The sequence below is a fragment of the Panthera tigris genome, chromosome E2 (assembly GCF_018350195.1).
Source record: "Panthera tigris isolate Pti1 chromosome E2, P.tigris_Pti1_mat1.1, whole genome shotgun sequence".
Classification (NCBI taxonomy): Eukaryota; Metazoa; Chordata; class Mammalia; order Carnivora; family Felidae; genus Panthera; species Panthera tigris.
Genome location: NC_056674.1, coordinates 3,380,088 through 3,400,160, shown reverse-complemented (window position 1 = coordinate 3,400,160; position 20,073 = coordinate 3,380,088). Strand labels below are relative to the sequence as shown.

Genomic DNA, 20,073 nt, shown 5'->3' with positions numbered 1-20,073 from the left:
TTTTCTCTAAACTCAAAATGGATAAAGGACCTGAATGTGAGACAGGAAACCATCAAAACCCTAGAGGAGAAAGCAGGAAAAGACCTCTCCGACCTCAGCCGTAGCAATCTCTTACTCGACACATCCCCAAAGGCAAGGGAATTAAAAGCAAAAATGAACTACTAGGACCTTATGAAGATAAGAATCTTCTGCACAGCAAAGGAAACAACCAACAAAACTAAAAGGCAACCAACGGAATGGGAAAAGATATTTGCAAATGACATATCGGACAAAGGGCTAGTATCCAAAATCTATAAAGAGCTCACCAAACTCCACACCCGAAAAACAAAGAACCCAGTGAAGAAATGGGCAGAAAACATGAATAGACACTTCTCTAAAGAAGACACCCGGATGGCCAACAGGCACATGAAAAGATGCTCAACATCGCTCCTTATCAGGGAAATACAAATCAATACCACACTCAGATATCACCTCACGCCAGTCAGAGTGGCCAAAATGAACAAATCAGAAGACTATAGATGCTGGAGAGGATGTGGAGAAACAGGAACCCTCTTGCACTGTTGGTGGGAATGCAAACTGGTGCAGCCACTCTGGAAAACAGTGTGGAGGTTCCTCAGAAAATTAAAAATAGACCTACCCTATGACCCAGCAATAGCACTGCTAGGAATTTACCCAAGGGATACAGGAGTACTGATGCATAGGGGCACTTGTACCCCAATGTTTATAGCAGCACTCTCAACAATAGCCAAGTTATGGAAAGAGCCTAAATGTCCATCAACTGATGAATGGATAAAGAAATTGTGGTTTATATACACAGTGGAGTACTACATGGCAATGAGAAAGAACGAAATAGGACCCTTTGTAGCAACGTGGATGGAACTGGAGAGTGTGATGCTAAGTGAAATAAGCCATACAGAGAAAGACAGATACCATATGGTTTCACTCTTATGTGGATCCTGAGAAACTTAACAGAAACCCATGGGGGAGGGGAAGGAAAAAAAAGAGGTTAGAGTGGGAGGAAGCCAAAGCATAAGAGACTCTTAAAAACTGAGAACAAACTGAGGGTTGATGGGGGGTGGGAGGGAGGGGAGGGTGGGGGATGGGTATTGAGGAGGGCACCTTTTGGGATGAGCACTGGGTGTTGTATGGAAACCAATTTGACAATAAATTTCATATACTGAAAAAAAAAAGATTGTATTTTCTCAAGTTTTTACGGACTTTTTTTTTTTTTTTTGAGAGCGAGAGAGCACATGTGTGCATAGGTGACAGCACACGTGGGCAGGGGCGGAGGGAGAGAGAATCCCAAGCAGGTTCCATGCCCAGCACAGAGCCCAACACAGGATTCAGTCTCAGGACCTTGAGATCATGACCTGAGCTGAAATCAAGAGTCGGACACTTAACCAACTGATCCACCCAGGCACCCTGGATATCCTTTTAGGTCACAAATAGAATTGTAAATCAGACTGAGAATATCATGTGTATGGATCCACCATCAGACATTCAAATATCCTCTATTTACATGTATATCACTCTCAATGTTTTTTTTAATTTTTATTTTAATGTTGATTTACTTTTGAGAGAGACAGAGCATGAGCAGGGGAGGAACAGAGAGAGAGGGAGACAGAATCCAAAGCAGGCTCCAGGCTCTGAGCTGTCAGCACAGAGCCCAATGTGGGGCTAGAACTCACGGACTGAGATCCTGACCTGAGCTGAAGTTGGATGCTTAATCGACTGAGCCACCCAGGAGCCCCTCACTCTCAATCTTTATCAATGATCCACTTAGAATTTTGGATTATTCCAACCTTATTAGACTGTTGTGATCTATCTTTCTCTGTTGACACGATTGGTTGTTGGATAGTGATGCTAACTGATGGAATCATCTCACTTTTAGAATTACACTTATTTATTAGGGATGTAGGCCCAGAGCAACCCTAAATGTCTTCACAATGATGGCGAACTGTTGGTTTTCTCTCCAGCAACATTCGGTAAATTCACTCCTTTGCCTCTTCCCAATAGGTCCCAGAATGATGAATATGTACTTCCTTTCTGGATGGACCTTTGTTCCGTATTCGACTCCAACAAGGATCTGGTATTTCTAGACATCAGTCAGACCTTCCTGAGTACCTCATCAGTGAAGATTCTTTGTGAAAAACTCTCCTCTGTTACCCATAATCTTCAGAAAGTGGCGTAAGTGGAAGCTAACCCCTGGATTAAGACCCCCATGGCACAGCCAAGCTTCTTACATTTTTAATATTGGAGTAATATTTTAATTTCTTTTTTTTAATCTTTTTTTAAAATTTTTTTAATGTTTTTTTTATTTATTCTTGAGAAAGGGAGACAGAGCATGAGTGAGGGAGGGACAGAGCGAGAGGGAGACACAGAATCCGAAGCAGGCTCCAGGCTCTGAGCCATCAGTACAGAGCCCGACGCGGGGCTCGAACCCTCGAACCGTGAGATCATGACCTGAGCCGAAGTCAGACACTTAACTGACTGAGCCACCCAGGCGCCCCTGAATTTCTTTCCCAGAGTCCCAAGTGGGTACTCAACACGAGGAATTCTACTGAATCATATGAAGTAATTTTTTCCAGTTTTTTTTTATTGTGATATAACATAAAACTCACCATTATTTTTTTAAGTGTAAAGTTATGCATTTTTAAGTGTATTTGGCAACCACCACCACCACCATCACCACCATCCATCTCCAGAACTCCCTTCACATTGTAAAACTGAAACTTTGACCCCATTAAACAATAATTCCCCGGGATCCCTTCTCCCCAGCTCCTGGCAACCACTGTTCTGCTTTTTTTTTTTTTAATCAAATAATTTTAATACAAAGTGAAATATGGCTTGAATGTCCACAAAACCCCACAAGGAACATCCAGATCCTGGGGGAGGTTTTAATCCCATTAAGACGACCACAGGGCTACACATAGAGCAGGATTTCTCAACCTCTACTGACACTTTGGGCTGGAGGGGGGCTGTCCTGTGCATCGTAGGATTTTTAGCAGCAGCCCCGGCCTCTGCCTTCCAGATGCCAGTGGCACCCACACACGCCCCGTTGTGACAACCTAAAACCTGTCCACACATTTCCAGGTGTTCCCACAGAGTTTACAGAATCACCCCTGATGGGGAACGCTGTTGGAGATGATGCTGAGACTGGTCTGAGAGCTGGGCTGTGTAAAGTTAAAATTCGCTTGGGCTGGGTGTATGTCGATCTGAATACGATCCAAAAATCTGTGTAGTTGAACGAAGTTGGAAAGAAAGGGTGGGGCTCATCACAGAACTTAAACACTTGTTCTTGGAACAGAGTGTGCACCTGTCCACCTGAGGGAGCACTTCCGAGTCTCCCTGGACATGAGGCTCGTCTCGACCTGAGGCTTCTGTGCAGGGAACGTCCTGCAAGCTCCCATGTGGGTGGGCTGCATGGGGTGGTTAGGGAAGGAGAGCAAACCTGACTGAGGCGGCAAAGGGGCGTTGGTACCAGTGAGACCTTCTCCAGCTACGGGTGTCTTCGTTCATAGATTTCTTTCTCAGGCTAGAGAAAAGTTCTTGCTCACTTCCATGGGATCCTGATTCTGAATGCACCATATTCAGCAGGACGTAGTGCTCCTGAAATGTGCCCGTTGGTAACACTTCGGGGAAAGGGACTACTCCCCTTCCTTATCTTTTTCAACAAGCCGTAGAAGAAGAGCTGTTGTCTGAAATGTCTGTTGGTGACCAGCTTCCCTTCTGTAAAAGTTTGAGAGGACTAAAATAGTGGAAGCTTCTGATGGCTTCTCAAATTAGATGTTAGGCAAGCGGCCCAAAGCTCCAGTTTCTGCAAAATGAGTGAGTGAGTTCTGGAGACCTAACCTTACACTATTGTGACAACAGTTACTACTGCATCGGATACACGAAATGTGCTCAGAGACTTGGCTTGATCTCAAGGGTTCTCACCACAAAAAAATAAAATAAAATAAAATAAAAATGGAAATGGTGGTTATGTGAGGTGATAGGTACGTTAACTAGCTTGATTGAGCTTGATGGTGGTGATGATTTCACAAGGCACGTGTCTATCAAAACATGAACTCATACACCTTCATGTATACAGTTTGACAATAAATACCTCAACGAAGGCAAAAAACGGGAACAGTAATTTCTAGTGTTTAAACCTGTTGCCACCCTTTGTTTCTGTGTATACAGAAAGTCAACATTTCACCTCTGTTCTCATTGCCCTAGCCTCAAAAATGTTTCCCCAGCGGATGCTTACCGGGATTTCTGCGTTGTCTTTGGTGGTCACGAGACACTAACCCATCTGACCCTTCAAGGAAATGACCAGGATGATATGCTTCCCATATTGTGTAATATCTTGAGACACCCCAAATGTAATCTGCAATGCCTCAGGTATATCTCACCGTCACTGAAAAACCCAGCATGTAACAGAGCTGTATCAAGCTTCTGTATCAATTCTGTATAAATTAGGGGTGGGGGACAATCCCTTATTTCTGCTTAGAAACAGTACTACACAGGGCACATGTCCCAGGACAGAAAATGGGGTGGGAGTTTAGTTTCCACTTGTATTGATCATTGAACAGCCTGGGTAACTGTCCATAAGATCCCCAAGTCCAAAGAAACACTCAGAAACTTGATATCCTCCTCTATCAGAGAGAATTTGTTTATGGTTTATGTTTCTCTTATGTCATGATTCAGAATGCCAGATTTTGTCCAGATTCCTCTGTCCAGGCAAGGATGCTTTGGGAGCATCAGATTTCCCCTTTCTTGGGTTGAGAGATCTCCCGTTTGGGGATGTTCTCCACATTATTGCTCTGTCGATGATTTTCGTCACTCATCGTTGGTTTCCATTGATCCCCACTTGACCACATTTGAGCAGTAATAGCAAGACATTTAAGTTGATCTGTTGGTCTCAAATTATGGTTTTGCCTCTACCGGTATGACCTTGGGCTGTTGAAGTAGGTCTTATCCCCATCGGTAGGATGGAGTAGTGCACATCTCACGAGGATTTGAGGAATGAATGAAACCAAGTGCAAGTATTCATCATTGCATTATTGATAGTAGCCACTGTCACTATTCACCATCCCTAAGACCTTCCTTTCTTTTTCCTGTGAGGATTCACCAGGAAAAGAAATTGTGCCGTTTGAAGATTTTGGTCATTAACTTTGGTCATTCACATAATAATTTGGTCATTATTCTCAAGGAATAAACGAATACCACAATGGAAGAAGGAGACTCCTATAAATTTAGCTTCTTTTATTGGAAGCCATTAAACATTCTCTTTTGTGTTCCAATGCCCTGGTTAAATTTGATTCCTCTATTATGGAGGAATCTCTATAGCCATTCTCCATAGAGAGTCTATGAGAATACACACTCTAAGAGAAAAAGTGTTTTTGTTGGATTTTAGTAAGTTTTAGCTATATGATATACAGTCCACTTAGCACTTCCTGTGAATTATCAACCTTAATCAACACTCAGCATGAGGGTAGGACTTATTTTCAACTTAAAGATGGAAATGAGGTTTGATGAAGTTCAGTAACTTGGCCACTGTTTCATATACTGTAAATGGCAGAACTGGGATTTTTTTTTTTTGTAAGAAACCCCGCTCCAAAGGCCACAATACACATAATGCCCCAGTGAAGTTCCGTTCATCCATGGTAAGAATCTCTCTCTCCAGGAATAGGGTATGGGCGACTTGTTGCCTGATATGTTTGATTGATTGGATTTCCAAATAAATAGTTCTCAACTTGTGGTCTCCAGGCCAGCAGCAGCTTCATCGCCCAGGAACTTGTTAAAATCCAGATTCTTGGATCTCACCCAGATCTTCTGAAGCAACTTCTGGGTATGTGGCCCAGGAATCTTCCAGGTGGTTCAGGACCCCCTAAAACAGAAATCAGTGGATTCTGCATCTAGAGCGTCTGAGGACTTGCATTTCTAACTGCTTACCAGGTGATGATGATGCGGCTGGCCCGGGGACCACACTTAGAGGCTGCTCCACACAATTAAGTCCAGGACGTGACATGATGGAGTGGCATGAGGGGCACGACTAGAGACCGTTATCCAGGGTTTGGTTCTCAAGAACGACTTGTTCCCCTTTCTCCTGCAGGTTGGTATCTTGTTCTGCCTCTGCTCAGCAATGGGCCCATCTCTCCTCCTCCCTCGAGATCAACCAGTCCCTCACATGCCTCAACCTGACAGCAAATGAGCTTACAGATGAGAGTGCCAGGTTGCTGTGCAAGACTCTGAGACACCCCAGGTGCTTCCTGCAGAGGCTGTCGTAAGTGCCGCCTCCGTTCCCGTGGAGCATCTCCACACTGGGTCTGGGGCCACAATGGGGAACAGCATTGGTAACACCTGGATTTGCTGGGCGACCCATATGGGACTTCCCCCTGATGTAGATACCTGGTTTCCGCTTCTGGTCCCAGGTGGGTGGCTCGTGCATTTTCTTCTCTCACTCCTGGTCCTTCATGGCTGTGAGGATTAACCGCAGGATGAGAGAGGAAGTGGATTCCCAACAAGAGCTGTATACAGCTGGGACCCCGAGCCTTTGGGGATGGCCAAGAAAATCGGGCTTCGGAAATGTCTTCACCGTCTTACTGCTTGTATGGCGCTTTGGCAGTTTGGAAAACTGTCACCTTACAGAAGCCTGTTGCAAGGAGCTCTCCTCTGCTTTGATCGTCAACCAGAGTCTGACACACCTGTGCTTGGCAAAGAACGCTCTCGGAAATGGAGGGGTGAAACTTCTGTGCGAGGGCTTGAGTTACCCGGACTGTCAACTACAGACGCTGGTGTAAGTCTATACTGCGTGTATATGCATTCGTGTATCCTGGATTCAAGCAACACAGATGCAAACATTCACTAATTCCTCTGATAACCCCAAGTATGATGCTGACAGTTAGATCTGATGAGACGCAGTAGTAGGAAAAAAATACAAAAAAAAAAAAATACAAGTAGAAAAAAAAAAAATACTGAGCCTAGGTGGCTCAGTCGGTTAAGCGTCTGACTGCAGCTCAGGTCATGACCTCATGGTTCATGAATTTGAGCCCCGCATCGGGCTCTGTGCTGACATCTCAGAGCCTGGAGCCTGCTTCGGATTCTGTGTCTCCCTCTCTCTCTGCCTCTCCCCCAGTCACACTCTGTCTCTCTCTCTCCCTTCAAAAATAAACTTTTTTTTTTAAAAAAAAAGAAAACAATATGGGGCGCCTGGGTGGCTCAGTCAGTTAAGCGTCTGACTTCGGCTCAGGTCATGATCTCCCGGTCCGTGAGTTCAAGCCCCGCGTCGGGCTCTGTGCTGACAGCTCAGAGCCTGGAGCCTGCTTTGGATTCTGTGTCTCCCTCTCTCTCTGCCTCTCCCCCATTCACACTCCGTCTCTCTCTCTCTCTCCTTCAAAAATAAACATTTTTTTAAAAAAAGAAAAAATACAAGATACAGTGTCAATAATCTGTAGGGATTTGGGGGATGTCACTGGTTTCAAGGTTTGTTTGAGGTTTTCTTTAACCTTTAAAAAAATTTTTTAATGTTTATTCATTTTTGAGAGACAGAGCACACATGGGGGAGGGGCAAAGAGAAAGAGGGAGACACAGAATTTGAAGCAGTCTCCACAATCTGAGCTGTCAGCACAGAGCCTGACGCAGGGCTCGAACCCATAAACCGTGAGGTCATGACCTGAATCAAAGTTGGATGCTTAACCGAATGAGCCACCCACATGCCTGTGTTTGGGTTTTTTAAATGAATGTTTTTGATAACATGTAACATAAGTTCTATCTGCAACTGGGTGTAGGTGGAGTTATTTGACTCTTAGAAAATATAGGTCAAATCTTCTTTCTGGACCTCATCTGTTTCTGTTTTGTGAGCCATGCCCCCACTTTACTAAGTTGTCAGAGCTTAATTTCATGTGTCTGTCTTGCTGGGGTCTTCCTCTGTTACTCCATAGTCCTGGGAGTTTCTATCAGTTCACAAATCTCCAAGCCTAAGAGGTGTATGTTGGTTCCTCTCAAAGGCTGTCTATGACTGCACATCCCTGGATGTATCACATGACTGTTTTCTAATTGTTTCTGTAATGAATTGTCACAAACGAAGAGGCTTAAAACAACACAAACTCGTTGTCTTAACGTTCTAGAGGCCAGAGGTCCAAAATGAGTTTCACTGAGCTAAAATCAAGGTGTCTGCAAGGTGGTGTTCCTTCTGAGGTCTCCAGGGAAGGATCCATTTCCTGGCCTCTTCCAGCTTCTAAAGGCACCTGCATGTTCCTAAAGGCCCCTTCCTTCATGTTCAAAGCTTGCAGCATAGTGTCTTCAAATGTCCTTCTGTCCCTCTTATCCCATCTCCCCCGCCTGGCTGTGACTCTCATGCTCCTTCTTTTATAAGGATCCTTGTGATTACATTGGCCCACCTGGGTAATCTCCCCATCTCCACATCCTTAGCTCAACGGCACCTGCAGAGTCTCCTTTACATGTGACGTATTCACAGGGACCGGGGATTAGGATGTAGACACCTTTGCATGTGTTGGAGTGGCGGTGGGGTGGGGGGGCAGCCTATGTAATCACTTTTGTAGTAATTGTGACTCCATCCGTGATGTCATTTCCACGTCTCGTTGTCCGCTAGCTTGTGTACAACCTATGGCTTGAGGTCGACAGTCCTGGCTTTGGTACATCTCACCAGGGAGGACTCACAGAGTTCATTTTCTCCGTGTGATTGATTTCTAGGCTTTGGTACTGCAGCATAAGCAGCAATGGCTGCCATCATCTGTCAACACTTCTCCAGCAAAATTCAAGCCTTACGCACTTGGATCTGGGGCTGAATCACATAGGAATTACTGGACTGAAGTTTCTGTGTGAGGCTTTGAAGAAGCCAATGTGTAACCTCAAATGTCTATGGTAAGTTATGTTTTTTTGAATTTTAATCTGTATCTGAACTAAAATAGTGTAGCAATTCCCCACCACCACCACCAGCTCTAGTGTAAGAGATTGGAACAAATCTAATTATTAAAAAAAAGAAAAAAGTAAGATAGCAGTTTTCACAACTTTTGTTTTTAAATCCCCAAATTTGTAGGCATCCACAAAAGACTCCAAATAGCCAAATCAGTTCTCACAAAGAACCACAAAGCTGGAGGCATCACACTTCCTGGTTTCAAACTATATTACAAAACTGTGGTATCAAAACAGTATGGTATTGGCATAAAAACAGATACATAGACCAAAAGGACAGAATAGACAGCCCAGAAATACCCCTCCCATATATACAGTCAACTGATCTTTGACAAGGGCACGGGTACTCAATGGGGAAGGCATGATTTCATCAGTAAAGAGGGTTGAAAAAAAACCCTGGATATCCACATGCAAAAGAATGAAATTGAACCCATACACGATACACAAAAATTAAATCAAAATGGGGCGCCTGGGAGGCTCAGTCAGTTAAGCATCATGATCTCACCGTTCGTGGGTTCAAGCCCCGCATTGGGCTGACAGTTCAGAGCCTGGAGCCTGCTTCAGATTCTGTGTCACCCTCTCTCTGCCCTTCCCCCAGTCGCACTCTGACTCTCTCTCAAAAATAAATGAATAAATAAATTTTTTAATGTTTGTTTATTTTTGAGAGAGAGAGAGGAACCGAGAGAGGGGCAGAGAGAGAGGGAGACACAGAATCCAAGACAGGACCCAGCTGTCAGCCCAGAGCCCAACATGGAGCTCGAGCTTACTAACCATGAGATCATGACCTGAACCAAAGTCAGACGCTTAACTGACTAAGCCACCGAGGTGCCCCCCAAAATTTTTAAATTAAAAAAAATATAAACTCAAAATGGATTAAAGACTTAGGACACAAAACTGTAAAATTCCTAGAAGAAAACATAGGGCAAAAGCTCTTTGACATTGGCCTTGGCAATGATTTTGTATATATGATGCCAAAAAGTACCAGCAGCAAAAGCAAAAATAAACAAGTGGGGCTTCATCAAACTAAAAATCTTGTGTCTACCAAAGGAAACAGTCAACAAAATGAACGACAACCTACAGAAAAATATTTACAAACCACATATCTGATAAGGGATCAATATCCAAGATAGATAAGGATCTTCTACAACTCAATTTTTTTTAATGGAACCTAAATAGACTTTTTCCAAATCAGACAGACAAATGGCCAACAGGTAGGTGAGAGACTGTTCAACAGCACTAATCATCAGGGAAATGGAAATCAAATCCACATGAGATATCACTTCATACCTTTCAGGATGGTTGTCATCGAAAAGAACACAGGTAACAAATATTGGTGAGGATGTGGAGAAAAGGGAATGTTTTTGTACCGTTGGTAGGAATGTACAGCCATATGGAAAACAGTAAGAAGAGTCCTCAAAAAGCTAAAAATTGATGTATCATATGGAATCCCACTTCTGGATATATATCCAAAGGAAATGGAAACGAGGTCTTGAAAAGGTATCTGCACCTCCATGTTTGTGGAAGCATTATTCACAATAGTCAAGATGGGAAACAACGTAAGTGTCCATCAACAGAGGATTGGGTAAAGAAGAAGTGAGATATGTATACACCATGGAATATTAGCCATGATAAAGGAGGAAATCCTGCCACTTGAGATAACACAGATGAAAATCGAGGCTAGTAGGCTAAGTAAAATAAGACAAAGACATCACTTATATGTGGAATCTAAAAGAGCTGAGCTCATAGAAGCAAAAAGTAGAGTGATAGTTACCTATCACTGAGTAGGGTGAGTGGGGCTGAGGGGTGGGGGAAATGGGGAGGTGCTGAGGGAAGCATACAGACTTCCAGCCAGAAGATGAAGAAGTTCCGGGACACCTGGTGGCACAGTCAGTTAAGCATCTGACTGGATCTCTGCTCAGGTCATGATCTCACGGTTGGGAAGTTCAAGCCCCTCATCAGGCTCTACACTGATGGTGCAGAGCCTGCTTGGGATTCTCTCTCCCTCTCTCTCTCTGCCCCTCCCCCTGCTTTTGTTCATTCTCTCTCTCCCTCTCTCAAAATAAATAAATTAAAAAAAAAAAACGAATAAGTTTCAGACATCTAACGTTACAGCATGGAGATTATAGCTAATAATACTGTGTAATATACTTGAAATTTGCTAACATAGATTTTTTTCTAATTCCAGTATAGTTAACATAGTGTAATACTAGTTTCAGGTGCACAATATAGTGATGCCATAATTCCATATAACATCTGGTGTTCACCACACAAGCGCCCTCCTTCATCCCATCCCTTATTTATTCTGTCCCCCCACCCACCTCCTCTCTGGTGACCATCAGTGTGTTCTCTATAGTTAACAGGCATTTAAAAGAACAGATCTTAGGGGGTGCCTGGGTGGCTCATTTAGTTGAGCGTCCAGCTCTTGATTTCAGCTCAGGTCATGATCCCAGGATCATGGGATTGAGCCAATCAGCCTAACACTGAGCATGGAGCCTGCATAAGATATTCTCTCCCCCTCCCCCTTTCTATCTTCTCTCTCTCTCTCTCTCTCTCTCTCTCTCTCTCTCTCTCTCCCCCCCCCCCCACTCTTTCCCTCTTTCTCTCTCTCTCCCCTGCCCCTCCCCTGCTTGTGTGCTCTCTCTCTCTCTCTCCAAAATAAAAATAAAATTTTTAAAAAGAATAGATCTTAAATGTTCTCCCCAAAAAAAGAAATGAAGATGGTGTGTCAGGATGGGGGTATCAGCTAACACTACAGTGGTAATCATGTTATAATATATTAACGTGCCAAATCAGCATATTGCACACCTTAAACTTACACGATGTTTTGTGTCAATTATATGTCAACAAGGATTAAAGAAAATCTCCAGAAACTTCTATATTTTGACAATAAGAAATAAGATCTACTCTCAGCAAATCTAGTGTTCTCAAAAAAAAAAAAAAGCAACTATGTGAGAGCTGACAGATGTAGTAATTAACTCGACTGTTGATCATTTCACAGTGTATATTAAATCATCACATCGTATACCTTAAATACATACAACTTTTATTCGTCAATTATTCGTCAGTAAATCTGGGGAAGAAAAGTCACTAGTGTGGTTAAAGGAATACTCTCTAGTGTAAGCCATCCAAAGGACACCAGTGAAGCATTTTGAGGATGCAATGCCTAAGGCATGGAGAGACAGTCACCGGTGCCCCAGCTCCCAGCCTCCAGAGAGGTAGGGATTTGACATGTTGCCTCCACCGGCAGATAAATGGCCTCAATTCAGTTCTGTCTCACAATTCCACATGAGTGAGGTACCTTCACTCAGATGCACTGGGGTCTGGAACCCTACCTGTGAAGGACCCCCAAATGGTAACCAGTTTTCTGACCTCTACAGCACAAGACGATAAGTCATGGTGTTCAGCCTCTACTGAGTAGTAGAAAAATGCTTGCAGGTTTGAGAATGCCAACACCCACCCAGGCTGTACCTCAGACCACTCCAGTCGGGATCTCCTCAAGTAAAACCCAGACAACGGTATTGTTAAAGCTCTCGGCATGACTGCAGTTTGCACTGGTAAGGATGCCAACTGAACAAATCCTAGAGATCTCAGGTGGAAAACCACTGGTTGTTATGATTCATGGCACGTGCCTGTTTGCAGGAAGGTGACGATGTTGACGGTGATGGGGAGGGGGCTCTTCTAACCATGTGCTCTACTGGCATAGGGAAGTATCTAGTCAGCCATAACTTCCTGATGGTATAATCTCGGTTGTACATTTTAGGAAATGGAGTAAGTCATGTCCATCAGGAAAGTTGGTTATGATAATGAAATACATATGCATTTACTGTGCCAAGAAGTATGCTAAATGTTTGATATTACTCATAGCCTCTCCCAAATCCTGGGGTAAATTTAAATACGTGACCTTAACTCATATGTGTGTGTTCATGTATGCACAAACACATTGAATCTTTGTATAATATTATTTGCTCGGAATGAGATCCTTCATACATCATCCTTTATTCCTTTTTTTCTTTCAAATATCAAATCCAAGCCTTTTTTATTATTTAAGTTCAAGTTAGTTAACACACTGTGTAGTCTTGGCTTCAGGAGTAGAACCCAATGATTCATCACTTACATATAACACCCAGTGCCCTTCCCAAAAAGTGCCCTCCTTAATGCCCATCGCCTGTTTACCCCATCCCCCACCTACCTCCACACCAGCAACCCTCAGTTTATTCCTAAGAGTCTCTTAGGGTTTGCCTCTCTCTGTTTTTGTCTTACTTTCCCTTCCCTTCTCCTATGTTCATCTGTTGTGTTTCTCAAATTCCACATATGAGTGAAAACATATGATATCTGTCTTCCTCTGACTTACTTCACTTAGCATAATACCCTCCAATTCCATCCACATTGTTGCAAATGGCAAGATTTTATTCTTTTTGATTGCCAAGTAATACTCCATTTATGTATATACCACATTGCCTTTATCCATTCATCCATCGATGGACATTTGGGCTCTTTCCATACTTTGAGTATTGTTGATAATGCTGCTATAAACATTGGGGTGCATGTGTCCTTTCAAATCAGCATTTTTGTATCATTTGGAAAAATTCCTAATAGTGCAATTGCTGGGTCACAGGGTAGTTCTATTTTTAATTTTTGGAGGAACCTCCATACTGTTTTCCAGAGTGACTGCACCATTTTGCATTCCCACAAACAGTTCAAGAGGGTTCCCCTTTCTCCACATCCTCACCATCTATTGTTTCCTGAGTTGTTAATTTTAACCACTCTGACAGGTGTGAGGTGGTATCTCATTGTGGTTTCGATTTGTATTTCCCTGGTGATGAATAATGTTGAGCATCTTCTCATGTGTCTGTTGGCCATCTGGATGTCTTCTTTGGAAAAGTATCCCATGTCTTCTGCCTATTTCTTCACTGGATTGTTTTTTGGGTGTTGAGTTTGGTAAGTTCCTTACAGATTTTGGATACTAACCCTTTATCAGATATGTCATTTGAGAATTTCTTCTCCCATTCTGTCGGTTGCCCTTTAGTTTTGTTGATTGTTTCCTTTGCTGTGCATAAGCTTTTTATCTTGATGAGGTCCCAGTAGTTCATTTTTGCTTTTATTTCCCTTGCCTCCAGAGACATGTCAAATCCAAGCCTTTTTAAAATCTTGCTACCTGGGGTCCCTGAGTGGCTCAGTCATTAAGCATCTGATTCTTGATTTCGGCTCAGGTCACGATCTTGCAGTTCAGGAGATCAAGCCCTGGATTGGGCTCTGTGCTGGCAGTACAGAGCCTGCTTGGGATTCTCTCTCTATCCACCCCAACTCCTCCCCTCCCCTCCCCTCCCCTCCCCTCCCCTCCCCTCCCCTCCCCTCCCCTCCCCTCCCCTCCCCTCCCCTCTCCTCTCCTCTCCTCTCCTCTCCTCTCCTCTCCTCTCCTCTCCTCTTCTCTTCTCTTCTCTCTCTCTCTCTCTCTCTCTCTCAAAATAAGTAAACATTGTTTTAATCCTGCTACCCTCTTCCAGATATCTAGAATCTGTTCTCATACCCCACACACATACTTATAACGTGTGGGTTGTTGTCTAGCCTTCAACCTAGTCTGTATTCTGCCCTCTCAGTGCCACTAGTTTTTCAACCAAGCACTAAGAATAACTTGTAAGATGTAACTCCCATCATGCTTCTTCTCAAAAGCCCCAGTGGCTCCCCATCTCACTCCAAGTAAAATCTGAAGTTTACAATGGCCTAAGGGCCCTATGTGAGATGGCTCCCTGTTATCTGTGGCTTCATCTCTTACAACCCTGCCTGATTCACTCTCTTGATTTGCTGTTGAATCTGGCTGCTTTGGTATTGTTTTACATGATAATGATACATGACCTCAGAGCCTTTGCACAGCTATTTCTCTGCTTGGGGAGCCCCCACTCCAGATCTCTCTAAGGTTTGTTCTCTTCAGCCATTGTAGTGAGTGCCCTCCCCAGCTTCTCCCTTTACCCTTTATAACCCTTATCAGATATGGCACACTACATACATCTGTTTCCTATTAGTATGAGCTCAGAGGGAAGAGATTTCTGTAGTTTCCTGTTGGATCCCCAACACTCAAGAGTGTGCCTGGCACGGAGGATGGTTTCCGTAAACACTGCTTGAATGAATGAACTAATTTTTGTGTCTCCCCTGCAGGTTGTGGGGATGTGCCATCACCCCTTTCAGCTGTGAGATTCTCGCATCTGCCCTTGGCAACAACCGGAGCCTGATCAGTCTGGACCTAGGCCAGAATTCCTTGGGATATAGCGGAGTGAAGATGCTGTGTAATACCTTGAAACTTCAGAATTCCTCCCTCCGGACACTCAGGTATGATCCTTCTGCTCCTTAGGGTGTTTCCTCCGGGATAGCAGGTGTGCAGGGGGATGCGCAAACCACAGGGACGTGTGAGTCACTAACGTTCATCTTTTATCCAGTGATGTTTAGTCGCCAGATAACTCTCCCGTCGGCCCCTTCTGTTGCTTTGGAGAGTAAGATGAGTCAAAGGTGAGACTCAAACTCAGTCTGATGCCGGGAAGCTGGCTCTGGGGGCTCCTCTAAGTGAGGGAGAGTCATGGTGGCCGTCTGTTGTTGAGTGAGGAAGATCAGACTCTCGTGTGGTTTCTTGAGTTTGTGTTGGTTACAGAGGTCTGGCAGTGGGTCCGCCTTAGGAGCACATTCTCTGCTGTGAGTCCGCCATTGAATGAAATGAGTTTCTGTCTTCTGTTGGTCGTCGAAGCAAGCTGTCCCTGAGTTGTGCTGTTCACTTGCTCCCATGGCAACAAAGAACCCTACAACTCTTTATTCTTAGGTGCGTGGGAACTTTAATTTTTTCTTTTAGTTTATTTTTGAGAGAGAGAGAGACAGAGTGCAAGCAGGGGAGGGGCAGAGAGAGAGAAGGAGACACAGGTTCCAAAGCAGGCTCCAGGCTCTGAGCTGTCAGCACAGAGCCCGACATGGGGCTGGAACCCACGAACTGTGAGATCATGACCTGAGCCCAAGTCAGACGCTCAACTGACAGAGCCACTCAGGCACCCCCAGACGTGCGGAACTTTAAATTCTCAGATGCAACATAGACAGCTGATGGCTCGAAATGATAATTATGTAGGAGAAACTGATGAAATATTTACTTAATGTGACTCTCAGGTCGCTTGCTAGTCGAAAGAAGCAACGTGTAGAGTCTGAAGTTTGTTTCTGTTTTTAGCCCCTTTCTGGCAAGCTAGCTCCCATTTTATGTATCAGTGAGTTCTAATCGAAGTGTAAAGCCCCCCACAAAGACATTGAGCTGTTTCTTGAGACCACCCAGTCAGACGTGCTCTCCTGAGTCTGTGAATCTCAAGGGGAGCAATTCAAGATGGGGGCTTCTTGTTCAGTGACAGACCCTAGACAGGCACAGAGACCCCGTGTTCAGAACTTGGCTTTTGGTTCTTTGACTTTATCAGCTACCTCGTATCCTTCTGAGATGCTCTTTTAACCTAACTGGAATCCTTTTCTTTGGCTTAGAGACAAAGAGGCCCTGTCATCACACCTCATTCTTAGAGCAACACCTTTATATATTCCGCTGTGGCTCACGCCCTGTTTCTGATTCCTTCAACACTTTTGACCAGACACATGTCGACTGTGGGAACTTTTTCTGTCCTTCAACTGCAGACCATGACCAACCTCCTACACTCACGAGTAGACACAACTACATTTGACCTTGGAGGGTCATGTTGAAAATATTTTTTTTAATTTATTTTTTTTAATTTATGTCGAAGTTAGTTACCATATAGTGCAACAATGATTTCAGGAGTAAATTCCTTAACGCCCCTTACTTATTTAGCCCACCCCCACTTCCGCAATCCTTCCAGTAACCCTTTGTTTGTTCTCCGTTTTTAAGAGTCTCTTATGTTTTGTCCCCCTCCCTGTTTTTATATTATTTTTGCTTCCCTTCCCCTATGTTCATCTGTTTTGTATCTTAAAGTTCTCATACGAGTGAAGTCATATGATATTTGTCTTTCTCTGACTGACTAATTTCACTTAGCATGATACCCTCTGGTTCCATCCACATAGTTGCAAATGGCACGATTTCATTCTTTTTGATTACTAATACTCCATTGTGTGTGTGTGTATGTATATATGTATGTATATATGTGTATATATGTATATATATATATGTATACCTATATATGTATGTGTGTATATGTATATACACACACACACACACACATACATACACCACATCTTTTTTATCCATTCACCATCGATGGACATTTTGGCCCTTACTTTAGCCAAAGTTATATTGATTGTGATTTTGATATACAAAAACATTGTGAAATCATCACCATCATCAAGCTGATTAACACATCCATCACCTCATAGAGTTTTACCTGAGTGTGTGTGTGTGTGTGTGTGTGTGTGTGGTGAGAACACCTAAGATCTACTATCATAGCAAATTTCAGGTACCCAATACAGTATTACTGTCACCAAGCTGTACGTTAGATCTCCAGAACATAAAACTGAAGCCTTGTTGTGTGATTGTGTTGTGACCCTTAAACAGCAAAACAAAAAAGTTGGTTAATAAGCCAGCAAAACCAAGGGTTTCTGCCTGGCTCAGTCAGTAGAGCATATGACTCTTGATCTTGGGATATGAGCGCAAGCCCCACATTGGGTATAGAGATTACTTAAAATACATATATGTTTCTTGTTGGCATTGTAGTCCTGTATACACACACACACACACACACACACACACACACACTAAGAAAACCAGGACTACAATGCCAACAAGAAACATGGCAGCTAATATCTTCAGTCTCTTACTTTTATACATATTTTTGCTTTAATTATTCCCTTTTCCCCACCCCATTCCCCATGCCCGTGAATGAATCTGGTTACCGAAAGGTAAATCCTACAAATGAGGCTGCTATTATCACAGGTCAAATAAAGGTGGTGATCAGCTAATGTCATGTCAAAGGAGACACAAGTCTGGTCTGACTGACTTGGTTCAAGTGTGTATGTCTCGTCCTGGGTCCACCAAATAGAAGTTGCCACAAGTCTGGTCTGACTGACTTGGTTCAAGTGTGTATGTCTCGTCCTGGGTCCACCAAATAGAAGTTGCCAACATGAACTGTGGAGTAGGTAGGTGTTGGAGTTGATGGAAATGTCTGTGATTTAGTTCTGTCTCTCCAAGAATAATATGAGAATCGTCTGAGATCATGCAGTCATCTTAAAACCATTACGGTGTTAGCCTGGAATTATCTCTTGTTCCCTATCAAATCAATATGGATCCCTACTTTGCGGCACAGAATAATCAATAAAGACTGCCTCTCTTGTAAAGCATGACACTTGCAGGCTCTTGGGCATTTGGAATTAGCCTCCTTGAAGCAACAAGAAACCTTCTTTTCACTCCCGCTGCACCTCCAGGTTGAGGATAGATGAATCTGATCCTCGAATCCAGAAGCTGCTGAAAGAAGTCCAAGAAAGTGACCCACAACTGACCATTGAGAGTGATAAGCAAGATCCAAACAATAACCGACCTTCTTCACATGACTTCATTTTCTGAATCCCCTGGAGTTCTTGGTTCTCCAGTAAAGTCTGAGGTTGTCAAGGTGATGGGGGAACTTCCTCTGAGCCCTCTCAGTGATGTTAGGTATGGGGCCAGATGTTCTTTTAGCCTTGGGGGGGTGCCTTTGGCTTCCATAAAGCACACACAAGTGACTTAGCCCTGTTTTGGGTGGAATGTCTATACCTCGAGTCTATCAAGAGAAATAAAGGTGAAAGCATTCATGAAGGAGGTTATGTTTATTAATGGGTTCTGACCAAACTTAGACACAAGATACTTAATTTGGGGAGAACCTAACCCAGCAGGGAAAGGGGACAGAAATGTTTGTGATCCCATCAGTCTGTTCACTTTGCCAGTCACTGCCTGGCTCTGGTATTTCTTGACCTGCATGGATAGCTATCTATAGGTATTCCTCATCAAGAGTATTTCTCCTACAAATCCTACGATATTTTGTAGCATTCTTAAGCACTTCAATGAAGCACATATATGATCACATCATTGCTCTTATTAACTTTTTAACAATTCCCCCCTTACAGAAAACATAAGTTCATGGTGTGCGTAGCCCTTTCCCCATCTAGCCCTCCTTATCTCATTGTGACCTACAGAATCCCAAAATTCCTTAAGGCAATTAATTGTTAAGAATCACTTTTTTATTAAGCGCTAATTTGTCAATTACTCTTTCATTCCTCCTACTTTCCTGTTTCATCCCCGGGGTTCATCGGTTCATCATTCTCACCAAATACACCACGTTCCCAGATGTCCCCTTCAAACCGCCCTTGAACGTGCTTGTGTATCATCTCTGTGATGTCACTGCATACAGCGTGGGCTCCTGGACCTTCCCACAGGTTTCCTTCTTTCTGTTTCTGTCTCAAGGCCTCTTGTTCAGCTGAATGTAGGTTTTTCCTAGAGCATCTTCATTCTCAGGGTCTGAGGTTTCGTGAGTGCCTTTAGTAGGAGCAGATGGGGTTGTTAAAATAAGAAATAGAGGGGCGCCTGTACGGCTCAGTCAGTTAAGTGTCTGACTTCAGCTCAGGTCATGATCTTACGGTTCAGGAGTTTGAGCCCCGCATCAGGCTCTGCACTGACAGCTCAGAGCCTGGAGCCTGCTTCCAATTCTGTGTCTCCCTTTCTCTCTGCCTTTCCCCTGCTCGCGCTCTCTCTCAAAAATAAACATTTTTTCTAAAATGCTTTAAAAAAAAAGAAGAAGTAGAGGCATACTATTCTTTAAAAGCTAGGAAGGAACCTCAGCGTCTGCTAGCCAAGAGTTTCTCAAGATCTGCGTTATTGACACTTGGGACCAGATAATCCTTTGTTATCTTAAGTGTATCTCTCACCAAGAGTATGTTCTGTTAAGAGAGAGAAAGAGAAGCATCTCTACTCTCTACCCGCTAAATACCAGCATTTCCCCTTGCCCCCAAATATCTTCAGATGCTGTGCAAGATGTCCCAAGGTTGACATCCACTGTAATCTAGCCAACCCCCCTTTAAGGGAAAAGAAACTGAGTAGCCTGTGTACATAATTAACTTAGGGACAGATGCTCTGCCCATTCCTCCTGTGAGTTAGAGATTCTGTGAGAGTGGTTGTTTTTTTTTTAATTATTTTTAGTATTTTTATTT

At 43.5% G+C, this 20,073-nt stretch overlaps 1 protein-coding gene across 1 annotated transcript in view; it reads left to right on the top strand.

The window, feature by feature from the left end:
• The window catches only part of NLRP2 (NLR family pyrin domain containing 2), a 31,408-nt gene extending 12,723 nt beyond the window's left edge, over window positions 1–18,685 (top strand). The window contains exons 5-11 of the mRNA XM_042969994.1: window positions 2,017–2,187; window positions 4,219–4,383; window positions 6,098–6,268; window positions 6,611–6,781; window positions 8,698–8,868; window positions 15,073–15,243; window positions 18,319–18,685. Coding sequence (XP_042825928.1) covers window positions 2,017–2,187; window positions 4,219–4,383; window positions 6,098–6,268; window positions 6,611–6,781; window positions 8,698–8,868; window positions 15,073–15,243; window positions 18,319–18,457 — 1,159 coding nt within the window. The 3' untranslated portion in view covers window positions 18,458–18,685. The remainder of the gene's footprint in view (window positions 1–2,016; window positions 2,188–4,218; window positions 4,384–6,097; window positions 6,269–6,610; window positions 6,782–8,697; window positions 8,869–15,072; window positions 15,244–18,318) is intronic.
• Window positions 18,686–20,073: the final 1,388 nt, after the last annotated feature.